Here is a 12,532-nt window from a genome sequence, read left to right as displayed (position 1 = left end):
GTTGCTGGGAACTTCTGGGTCCAGGCGGGTCTCGGGCTGCTGCTCTGGGGCGCCCGGAGCACGGAAACCGCACGGAAACCGCTCGCCCGCTACGGCCCGATCTCTCCCCACACTGACCTCAGTCGCTGCTGTCGCTGTTGCCGACTGGCTGTTTGTTATGGTTTCACCGCGTTTAAATCTCCCGCGGTGCCTCCGGCTACGCCCCCTCCTCTCCTGATTCGTTGCCGGGAACTTCCAGGTCCAGGCGGGTCTTGGGCTGCTGCTCGGGGGGGCCCGGAGTACCTTGTATATTACCTTGTATAGCAAATAACTTGTACATAACTTATATACACCTTGTATATATATTACCTTGTATAGCAAATAACTTTTTCCTTTGACAATGTTTAAACTCCTTAAAAATTTTACTGACCCTTATCCCTGACCTGTCTCGGGCAGAAAACACAGTGGTTACTTAGCAACTCTGCTGGAGGAGAAGGCAGTGTTCCCAGTTGCACAGTTAATGCTGAAGTTAATTTGGCATTAAATCAGAAATTGAAATTCTTTCTTAGGTATGAAGAATTTGAGAGACCTTTCACTGCATTTCTTTTCTAAATGCAGGATGAGTTTTCTGAAAAATATACAAGAAAGTTAACTTGTTTGCTAAAATTACTTTGAGGTTGTTTATCTGAAAACATGTTGTTCATTCTGGGCCAGTATTTCTACCATGCTCATTATTTTTTCCTCTGATGGAAATGTTATCAATTAATTTACACTGAAAAATGATTCAGCAGATCTTGAAGAAGACTATGTAATGTCTTTGAGTAATTCTGAACTGTCAGTCACAGAGTTTAATGTTGTTCACATTGCTTAAGGCCTTAATTCAGTTCCCAACATATAGGCTTTTAAAGCGCCATTTGAGATGCCAGAAGGATCTGAGACATCCACTCAGACTTGACAGGTGAGACACAGGAGGCAGGGGTGCTCTAGTCTCATCTTTAACAGAGGGAGACCAAGGACATGCCCCAGGGTGTATTGGATGGCACTGGGTGCTTATATTTGACCCTGAGAAAGTTAGAAGAGCTGTCTCCATTTCTAGCTGAAGGAAGGAGGTCTCTTACCTGCACATTTTTCACCACCTGTATTTCTATCCTTAGGTAGCAATGTTAAATGCTTAAAGCTAATCAGTACGAACGCCCCTTGCCTGCTGCATTAGTGTTTCATTTCACTCTAGTGTGATTTCAGCATCCGATATCTCAGTTTACTAGCGTTGGAAAGAAGTATAATGTCATTTAGGATATCTGCATATCTTCACTTTACAAAACATTAGCTTCTGAAACTCATTTGCAACAGCAAGTACCAAAATTAGGTTAAAATGCGTGTGGTTGTTAAGAATAATAAAATAAGATTCTTGCTCTGGTTGGTGATTATACATGATAAAACTGTGACTGGTGGCTTGGTCTGCTACCATCTGTCTGAGTATATGTTTGGAAAGAAAAGTATGGGAGTTGCAGCCTGGAATAATAAGCAGCTGAACTTGGAAATGTTGGGAAGAGTCATGTTTTCCTCATTTACGGGTTTCATAACCAAATTAATCCATCCCACTTCCTTCTGCCTCCTCCATCGGTGACCACGTGGCCTGTAGCCATATAATCTTCAAAAGATTCCTGCTCTTTTAGGGCAGCTGGGGTCTCCTATAGCTGCTTAGGCATCAAGTTAATGTGGACTAAGAAATGAAGCAGAGGTGAAACCCTCAAACCTTTTCTGAGCCAACAGAGTGGAAAAAAAGAGCTATGACCGAAAAAAAAGCAAGGGGCCAGAAAAGCTCTGTTATCTGCGAAGTATTTTCTTCTTGATCCAGGTTAAGTTTCTTCTGACTACTAAGCAGTAGTTGGAACTGCACAAGTGTAACAAGAGCCAATTTGTTTAATGTTAAATACCATCTTCAACAGTTTTATGATTTGTTAGTTACCAAATAAAAATATTTTGTGTACATTGTGGTAGTAAATGAAAGATTCTAAATTAAAAATTCAGAAAAGTGTTTGTGATGCTGGTAACTACCCTACCTTATTTTATTCTTTTAAGAGTAGGGATATTTTAGAAGACTTCTGTCTCTGTTATTACACTGCTCTATTGTATAGTGTTATTTTTCTTCAAGTGGCTTTTGAAGTCATTTATGGGGGAGAGCTGTACCGGTCATTTACAGAGGAGAATAGCTTTTAAAATACTGTTATCAGAACTTGCTTTTGTAAGGTATTCAGGTATATAAATTAATAAGATGGTGTGAAGATTTTTTTTTTTTTTTACAGTAATCTCAAAATACTTTGTCTTCCTTTAAAAAAAAAAAACCACAATGAATTGAAGCCATTTATATTTAATTTGTTGGTTTCCAACTGTTCTGCTTATGGTTCAGGCTTTTTTAGAGGCCAGTTTTAAAAGTTCCTTGTAAAAATGAGTTATTCAACTTTCACAGGATTTAGAAATAGACTTAATAAATAAATCAGAGAAATAGCAGGAAAGGAAACTACCTCAGCTCACTAAGATGATGAAGTTGAAGTTTTAGTCCTTCTAAATGAAACTTCACAACCATTAATTGGTCCTTTTTGTGTGGTTTTGACTCATTTTTGCTATAAAGCCACAAACTATTTATTTTTACTATGCAATTGTGTCACTGTAATAGAAGGAGAATGAAGTTCATGTGCCATACGTAATTTCAGCCAAAAAGTGATTAGGAGCATCAACACTAGTTTTCTCATTTTTGCTAATAGACGTATTAAGCCATTTTTATTTTCCTGAGAAGCAGAATGGCTGCCAGCTGTCAGGCTAGGATGGGCCAGAGTCAAATGTGGTTTATTTAAATGGAGGGTATCTGCCTGGCAAAAGTTTACATAAATGTTAGTGAGCCATTTCCTGTGTGTATCAGTGAGTAGGCTTCAGAAACTGGACTCTGTCATTGGCCACAAAGTGGAAGACATGTAGCAACCTATTACATTTTTCTAGGAAGGAACAGTCTAGTGCATCAGAAATGTTCCTTGTCTAATTGACGCACGCTTTAGTCAATGGAAGGAGATGAATAATCAGAAGAAATTGTTCACCCCTTCCAGCTAACATTGCGATACACTGTATTTCCTACGGTGCTGTGGCATATTGCAGTCATGCAGCTTCATTGCCAGTGCTGGCTGTTAAAGTGATAATCAGCCCCTGGAGCTATGTTCCTCCCTGGGTAGCCATAGGTGGGAAGGCTGGAGGAAAGGGGAAAACAAAGTAGGATATACCTCCTTCTCTTTATGTCTTTAGTGTGGTCTATTTGTGACATACTTTTGATTCATGCTGTTTCATCATTTATGAAGGCATTATCAGGTATGTTGCTTCTTTGATTCATTTTCCTTTGACTAAAGCTGAGGAGGATCATTCTGAAGGTCACAGGTTACTAGATCTCATCAGGATGGCTTAATTCATAGCTTAAAAAGGCAAATTGAAGCTGATTTACCTAAAGTTACAGACATGTCTTCCAATATGTGCAGTATATTGTTTCCAGCTTAAAAAGTATTTGATGACAGCTCATCTAAAGCTACAGAACTGGAACTGCTACAAGATCAGGTGATGACCAGCAGGACATAGTGAAGTCAGCACTGTCTACATGAGAGTAAGCATCTGAACAGGGATTACGTTCAGAACTATATGTAAATGCTCATAGTGAGATGACCAGCAAACTTCATGTAAAGTTCACTGAGCTGTCTTTTAAAAACTGAAAGCCCACACTTATTTTTCTGGTAATAAAGATGTAAAGTGCCAGCACCTTTTACAGTGGATGGAAGCTTCAGCCTGTGTTGACTGTCTTAGTCCCACGTTGATTAAAGATTCTGTCTGCAGTCTCCTGTAGCTGTATTGTTTAAAAACTTTTATGTCTCTGTGTTCAGGATAGTTGTGAGTCCCTTTGGTTTTAGGCAGTTGTCTCAAAATTACCTTTTACTCCATGAGTAAAGAAATACTTGCTCTTCTATTTCATTAATGTCTCTGTTCACATTCAAGAGCACATGTATTCTGTGCCTGTGCAATTTAGAAATCACTGAATTTCAGGAAACAGATTCTGTAAATTAAAATATACTCTGATTAGGTTAGAAATACTGTTACTAGTCTGCATTAACTGCATTATTAAGATTTTACATTCCATGTGTCTTTGCAAGAAGACAGAAAAGGAAAAGAAAAAAAAAAAGAAAAAAAGGAGAAGGAAGGGATGAGATTTAGTTTTACTGTTTCCCAAGCTGAGGCAGTTAACCCATAGAGTGAACAACAGAAATCCAGCACTGGATGATTTTTATTGAAAGAGTATATTATTGAAAGCGCTCCCTCAATACATGCTTTCAAAGTCAACAAACAGACCTGTGATGCAAACAGCTGCTGAACCCATCCCCCTTCTGTGTTCTTCCAGGCGGTCTCAATGAATGGCCTGAGGTTTGAGTAATCTACAGCACACTAATAACCACTTATTGCTATGAAAAAGATTTAAAAGTGCATGAAAGTCTAGATTTGGTGTGGAATGTAGTGTTAGCGTAGTGTTGGGCAAAATTCATGCTTTGGAAAATGAGTTTTGATAAGGGCAGTTATCAAGACTTATTGTAGAGTTCATTTTATTTCATCTGCTGCATTTTCAACACGATTACTCTGCTCCTCCCTAACCAAATTGATATTGTCCCTTTCTCTTCCGCCTATGCTTTCTGCCCTCTCTACCTAAGCCACATTCAGCCTTTCCCTCTGTCATCTGACTTTTGACTGCACTGGGCCTGGGTACAGCTATGGTCTCTTCTAGAAATAAAGAGCTGTTTCTTACTGATATGCTTTGTAATACTTCGATTTGCTTTGCTCTATTAATGTTGCAAAAACAGGTTAAAGTTAATCAGATCCTGTTTCAGGTGTGAACCTGAAGTCCATTAACACTGAACTCGACTTGGTGCTTTAAAAAGTGGCAATGGCATAAATATCTATATTTCTGTGCATTACAAGTCTAGTCTTTGTGCGTGTGTGTGTTGACAAGAACATTAAGAATTTTAAATGGTGCAAGACAAATTGTATTATTATTCATTCATACTATTTGGAGCACAGTCTTGTGTGCCTGGAGTTTGAAAAATGTGAGAAGAAAGTATCATCTCTTGTACAATACTAAGAATGAAATATGTTGGAAATCTTCATTGGAAGAGCAGCATTCAGACTCTGAATGATAAGCACTTTTCTTTGTTATCTGCAAAGTGTGGTTGTGAGGAGCTCAGGTAACTCCGTGAAATAGGTGGTTGTGGATAGTCTGCCTTGTTCCCCACTGGTGGCAGATCCCAGAGCCTACCTTCATGACTACTCAGAGTTATTAATCCACTTACCAATCCATCTTAGTGCCAAGGAAAGCTGACGACACCGTTTTCAGACTGGAAATGGCTTGCAACTTCTTAGAGGCTGTATCCTATTATAACTAGCAGTCAAGTGGTGCCGCCTGGGTCAAGTGGTTGAAAACTGGCGAGCAGCTCTGCAGGCTGTGCGTGCTGTGAGCATTACTGGTCTGGTAGCCAGTTACACACACATGGCTGATCCCTCTTTTGTATCTTTCTCCCTTCTAGCTGCAGTATTGAAATATGAGAACAACGTTATGAATATCAGACAGTTCAACTGCTCCCCTCATCCGTACTGGCTTCCAAACTTCATGGATGTGTTTACCTGGTCCTTGCCATTTGTGGGTGAGAAAGGTATGTAAATTGGCTCTGTTTGTAGAAACTGCAAAATGATTTCTTAGTCACTGTGCATGTGGCTTCGTTTATTTGAAATGGAAAGAATAATTTTAAGACAGATGACTTGCTTTCAAGGGCAAATTTGAAGAAACAGGCCTCAGAGGGGCAAGCAGTTATCAATGGTTAATCACACTTCTCGTACGTTTTTATAATTTCCACTCTTTCCAGCCTATGTTGCCATTATGTTTCTGCTGTAGAAATAGATTTTATGACATTGCAGGCCAGAGGTGCATTCACTGAATAAAATTCTTTTTTAATTGTTCCTTCATATACTCTTGGGCATTCCCTTGGCTATTGCTTACTGCTCAAGGGACATCACAACAGACTTCACTACGTCATGGTTACATCTTTACCCAGCTGACCTTTCTGATAAGGTGGGGATGGGTTGCTTTTTCACCAGCAAACACAGAGCTGGTGATGCTAAGACCCAGCTTAACTGGGTTAACTCTGAGATGACTCTGGTTAACTGTTCTGGGAGAGAGTAGAGAGATGGCAGGAAGAAGGAAAACCTACTCCTCAGCCCCTTCTTTGCCCAGGGCGTACAACGCCTCATTGCTGGCGAGAAGACTTTAAAGAACATAAATGATGTTTTATTGAAACATGATGCTCTTGATGTTGCCTGAAGACAACTTCATGCTATGAATGGCAAGCACACAAAAGGCATGAAAACACTTTGGTCTAACATATTAAATGAATACATAATGCAAACTGCTTAAATCCCAAGTCATTTTATTCAGGGCCTGAGATGAAGCTTGCTTTGATCCATCCATTATAGTATATTACTGCAACAGCAATTACTGCCAGAAAACTATAATAAACTCTTAAAAGCTGCTTGGAATAACAGTTCTCTCTTAATGGGCAACTGGAAATACAGCCAGCTGTGGCTTTTACCTGCAGTCATGACCGGCTTTGTTTTCAGCTATTCTTTTGAACTAGGAAAGCCGCTGGTGAGATGCCTGAGGTCTCTGTGAACAAAGCAGATAGACAATAAAATAGGGATTAACAAAGAATAGACAACTGTTTCCACTAATGGAGACATTACATAATCCACGCTGACACGTGTTGCAGACTCTTGTGAAGAAGATAAAACACTTTCATTTTGTTCAGCCGCAAACTCAGCCAGGCCGTTCTCAGAATGGGCTTGTTCTCCATACACATTGCGGTTGTGTAAGATGCTCTGTAAGGTAATTTTTCCAGAGGTTTCCCATCGGTGGCCACCTCAGGTGAGGCTGCAGGATGCGTGTCCAGATTTGATGAGGTTCTGAAACTGTGAACATTCCTCCTTCATCTTTTTTTTCCTTGTTTTTTTTTCTTTTTTTTTTTCTTCCTTCATGTTTTCCCAGTGGTCACTCTTAACAATTGCTTGGAACTTTTAGAGACCCAAGAAGTGAAATCAGTGTTTTCCTTTTCTCTGCAAAACAAAACTCATGGATGTAAGAGCTGATGTTCTCCACAGCTTTTTATTTATTTCCTTTTTTATAGATTTTTTTCCTTAAAGGCCAACCAAGGTAGGAAGCTGTTAGTTTTGCTGGTGGTTGTTAATGTGGAAAGTCTTTCCACTAATCATGTCAAAGGAAAATATTAAATCCTTCACTAATGTAGGAAAAATATAGCTGTGTCCCACCCTTCTAATGTGCTAAGCCATCATACTTGTCACAGAAGAGGATTTTAATAACCTATCGATTTAAAAATGTAAGTTTTCAACCTGTGTAGCTAGTGCAAGGCTAGACATGCCTGGTAACCCTTTTAATGATGCTTACTACATACAGATATAGTGGAGTTTTTCTCAATCTGCTAATGATTTCACATTTTACCTCATAACTTTAGCTTTTTTGATCTCTGAATTCCATTTCCTTGGTTGTGATTTTTGCCCTTTTTTTTTTTTTTTTTTGGCTGTTCTAACTCTGTGTACTCACTGGTTAGTGTCTCACTGTTGCCTTTCCAGAAAGAGCTGGGACCAGGTTAGGGGTAGCCTGAGGCTGACCCTTCCATGCCCGAGTTGCAAAGTAAGCAAGCTGAATATATTCTGACTTCACTGGTAATGATGTTTCTATTGGATATAGAATAGTTCCAGCTGGAAGGGACCTACAATGGTCATCTAGTCTGTTTGTCCTGGATTTCAAGAGATGCTGCCCCTTTGTAGGCATGTTACAAGGGTTAATGTTTTGTTGAACTGAAAGTACAGTGTCCAAAACCTGGACAGATAAATAAATAAATATTCTGTGATCCCTCTTGCTGTAACTTTTTCAATTGACATGTCATTCCATTTCCCAGGCAGGGAATTCAAATCCTACTGCAATGTAGCAGCAAGAGGAGAGTGGTCAGTTCTGCTGTCCAAGTTAAGTGAAAGGCAAAAATGTATTGAGGGGGAGAAAACAGAAGTTACCTACTTCACTGACTATTGCAAAAGGAGAGATTGTAAATGCATTATTTTTTTTAAGGTCTATTTTTTGTGGTGTTTGTTATATTTGGAACAATTTTTATGGAAACCTGCAGTGTTTATACAGGACACTTGAAGCTTATATTACTACGTGCATAAAACCAGGTCCATGTTGTTTAAAAAGCGGGTGCCTTTTCTGTACTGAATTTTCATTAACATTGCTACAGCTAGAGTTTGCTCTCTGACAGATGAGGGAAGCTTAATATCAAGATGTTGCATTTGTTTTCCATTTTAGTGACAGAGATGCTGGTAAATGTGCTGAACATCTGCTCAGATGATGAATTGGGGACAGAGGAAGATGGGTTTGATGGTAAGAGCCTACTGCCCTTGGTTGAGATTGTTTGCCTTGAAGCTACTTTAAAAGTTTATTTACTAACCCTGGGATAATTTTCTGGGTCCCATTTAAGTTCTGTGCTGCCGAAAGCAACTGTTATGCTAGACTACAGTGGATTTGCTTACTGCATGCTTTGGAAAGAATCAATGGAATTTCTGCCCTGTTCTAACCCTTTCCTTGGTCCCACTCTTCTAGTTAAAAAAAAAAATTATTTCCCTCCATGAAATCTGGGTTGTGTGGTCATGAAGGGGTCAGATGTTGATTTTATGTATAAAAGATCCCAGGGATTCCCATAGGATGTTTAATTATGTGAAATGATCTTCCTACAAAGAAAGAAGCTTCCTGCAGAGCTCCTTCCAAAATGTCAGTACTGCAACTTTGGAAGACTTGTGCTTGAAATATTTCATTAGTTGCCTCTTTTAATGCATTTGTGTATCTAAAAGGCCTTAAGCAGCAATATAATCAATAAAAATAAACATGCAAACACAGGCAGAGAATGTTGTGACCTGACATTTCTGCTAAGAGAGGAATGGTCACTTCTGTTGTCACTTGGGTTGGAGTTTATATGATGATAATTTGCCTTATATCTGTTGGTTTAACTGTAAATGATACTTTATACCTTGCAATTTGGTGACTTAGAAGTCATTTTATTTTATTAGACATTATTTTCTGTTAGGCTGTGCAAGAGTAAATTACAGTTCTCCAGAATATCCCTTCTCAGTTGAGCAAAACTGAAAAAAATCCATGCATTCCTAATGTCCTTACTATGAATGCTTTCAGTGCTTAAAAAAAGACCAAACCACAAGGAAAAGAGCAGAAATATTAAAAAATTTAAAAAGAACCTGGAAAAATCTAGCACTACCAAATATTCTCAAGATATTTGTAGGTAGAATGAATGAACAGGGAGAATGAAGAACTTTCAAGTAAGACAAATATTTAATGAAGTTGTAATTAATAATTAAACTTCTCTCTCAAAGTCTTTATTTTTAATCTTTGGAAGAGGAAGCTAGATCACAGGTTTTGACAAATGTTTTCCTTTGCGATGGAGGAGAAGGGTATGGATGATAGCGGATTGCTTTTACTCTGAAAAGCCAGATGGAATTCCCTATTCTGTATCCTCCACAGAGTGTAGATGTGAACAATTATCTTGCAGGACTTGGGACAAAGACTAAATTTATTGAAACCAGTAATCAGCAGAAAGAAGAAAACACCTGTTTGAAAATTGTGCCCAATTTTTTTCTCATGAAATTTAAATAAGTAGCTACTGTGTAATTAAAGCAGCGTGTGAAACAGTACAGAGGCATACAATGAGTAAAAACTGTGTCAAATTAAATACAGTAGCAACAAAACCATGTGCTTAAAATCTTTGGCTCAAGAAAGCACTCAAGCACAGGCTGAAATCCCACTGAATGCAATGCCAAAGCAAAGGCTTTATGGGAAGGATTTTTAAATTAATTCAGCATTGGCCTAATACTTTCTTTTAAAGTTGTACTATAAACTTCCATTTAGCATAGACAGGCCAATGCCTGTAGTCCTTTTCTAAAATTTTAGTGCATCAGTGTTTCCATGCCTAAGTTACGGTTCAGGAGCATGTTTTCAAAAGCAGAGTCAGAAATGATGAGGCGTTAGGGGTCTTTGGGGACAGCAGCCCTCTCCAGCTGCAGGAGGTCTCTGCATCTACTGCGGTTTTTCTGGTAGGAAGATGAATCCCCGCCCCATCTCCCTGGGAGTTTTACCCTGGCACTCCTCCAGACATGGAGTTTGCAGCATTGCAGGTGTCTAAGCAGGGAGGCGGGCTTGAAATCCTCTGGGCTTGCATGTGTGTATGCCACATAACGATATCTAACAGCGTTAAAATTTCCAGATGAGGAATAATTAAACCATTCCTGGTACTGTAATGTTAATACTGTTGTCTAAATCTGCTTTCAGATTTTTTCTGTGTGAATGCTTTCTCTGTGTAAAACATTATGTTAAGGAAGATATTAGAAATGTCATCTTCTTTAGCACGCGTAGTTAAAACCAGAGCTAGCATACGTTTGTGTCTGCTTTCCCAGATAATCCCCTTAGAGCTGTAAAATGGGATTTGTGGTGCTGGTGCTGCAGCTTGCTGTGGGTGCATGCTTGTACCTCCAGCCCGCTGGAAGGGATGGGCTCGAGGGGATCGTACACATGGAAGAGACCGAAGGATTCAGGCATAAAAGTAAATTTGAGGATTGATTTAAATTTAAATAGAGGCTGATATCTTTAATGATTTCCTGGTGGGTTCTGATTTATTATCTGTAAAACAAAGGAAAATCCTCTTTCTCTGAGATGCTTGAGTTCTCTCTCTTTTCTTTTTTTTTTTTCCTTAGAGCCTTGCCTTTTGGGGGAGAAACTGCAAGATGTATTTCATTTGTGTTCTTGATGAAACAGACTGGAATGTTTATCAGCTTAAAACTGTTTCTGCAAGGGCTGTCTGTATACTGACAGTCTTGTAGTGGTTCAACATTTCCACTGTTGTTTTTCAATAATTTCTGTCCAGCTTCCTTGGAGGACTGCAGCAGTACAGTCCTGTTCACCCACTGACATTTTTCTTTAGCAGTATTTCCCATAGAAGGAAATGCCTGATATCTGCAACAACAGATGCATTTTGTTTGATGGAATGATTCTTTAAAATCTTTGCGTATTTTTATATTATCAGTAGTTTTCAGGGCTCGCTGCTGATTTCCTTTCTCTCCTTGCAGTCTGAACATGCCCTGACCTGGGTTCCCACATATAATGAGAATAATCCATCACTATGGTTTGCACTGATCATTCTTTTGTTCTCTTGTCTTACACTTCCTTGCCCTCTGTCTTCCCCTCTCACTTCCCCCTTCAAAACAAAGCCCCATCAGTATCGCCTGACCTCACTGCATGGTGTTCTTGTGAACCCCTTTTTTTATTATTATTATTATTATTATTATTATTATTATTATTGGTTCTGAGTCATGCGTGTTGCATCTAGCCATGAGCAAGATGCTCAACAGCATGTATTCCCCCTTTCCCCCCCCCCTTTTTTTTTTTTTTTTTTTTACTTAAGGCAATGCATCATAGGGATCTGATCAATTTGTTGTAGGCAGTTTCTGTGTGTGCTTAGTGGGAGAAAGCCTAAGCAGCAATCATAGTGCCCTTTAGCCCATATCTCCCTGCTGGCCTGTATTGGCCTTTTGGTTTCACTTGCTTTAAAAATGAGAGGATATGATAGGTCAAGTTTTCTTATCTGATAGTTTCCTCTTGCTGTACTTTCTCTTTCCTGTTTGCTATGGTGGTTGCAATATAATCTGATCCAGTAAAAAATATCTTGGGTGATCATTAGCTTGTGTGCTGTATGATTTGTGCATCAAACATATTGCTTAGCAACAGGAGCTGCAAATACTGCTACCCAGACAGCATATAGTCAGAGTCCTGTTTTATTTTAATTAGCAACATTTCTGGCCTGGTGCATTTGGAACACAGGTTCCAAATGCTGTGTTCCAAGCTGGAACACAGGAGGTTCCACTTAAATATGAGGAAAAACTTCTTTACGGTGAGGGTGACCGAACACTGGAACAGGCTGCCCAGAGAGGTTGTGGAGTCTCCTTCTCTGGAGACATTCAAAACCCGCCTGGACGTGTTCCTGTGTGATATGGTCTAGGCAATCCTGCCCCAGCAGGGGGATTGGACTAGATGATCTTTCGAGGTCCCTTCCAATCCCTAACATTCTGTGTGATTCTGTGTGATTTGATTGAAAAAACTAAGCTGCTAATTAAAAGGGTGCAATAACATAATAGAGAACTTGACACAAATGCGCTGCTTGCTTCATATGCATCGCTATCATGATTTGGCATAAAGACACTCCTAAATTACCTGCATTAATTTTTGTATTGCCTTCAACGTTGTAGCTCACAGCCTTCTCATGGAAAAGCCACTGTCACAGTGCTAGCTGCAGCATTTATTCCTCGGTTGGAATACAGCTTCCCCAGTACAGTTCTGTAGTCCAAGCCTAAAGAG

The 12,532-nt window shown here is 39.4% G+C and overlaps 1 protein-coding gene across 6 annotated transcripts in view; it reads left to right on the top strand.

Moving 5' to 3' along the window:
• The window catches only part of PPP3CA (protein phosphatase 3 catalytic subunit alpha), a 214,033-nt gene that overhangs the window by 184,408 nt on the left and 17,093 nt on the right, over window positions 1-12,532 (top strand). For all 6 annotated transcript variants that reach the window (XM_068402805.1, XM_068402807.1, XM_068402806.1 and 3 more), the window contains exons 9-10: window positions 5,583-5,708; window positions 8,426-8,500. In XM_068402805.1, coding sequence (XP_068258906.1) covers window positions 5,583-5,708; window positions 8,426-8,500 — 201 coding nt within the window. The remainder of the gene's footprint in view (window positions 1-5,582; window positions 5,709-8,425; window positions 8,501-12,532) is intronic.

This window comes from Nyctibius grandis, chromosome 6 (assembly GCF_013368605.1).
Source record: "Nyctibius grandis isolate bNycGra1 chromosome 6, bNycGra1.pri, whole genome shotgun sequence".
NCBI lineage: Eukaryota > Metazoa > Chordata > Aves > Nyctibiiformes > Nyctibiidae > Nyctibius > Nyctibius grandis.
The sequence above is the reverse complement of the archived record's forward strand: the minus strand, read 5'-3'. Positions and strand labels throughout refer to the sequence as shown.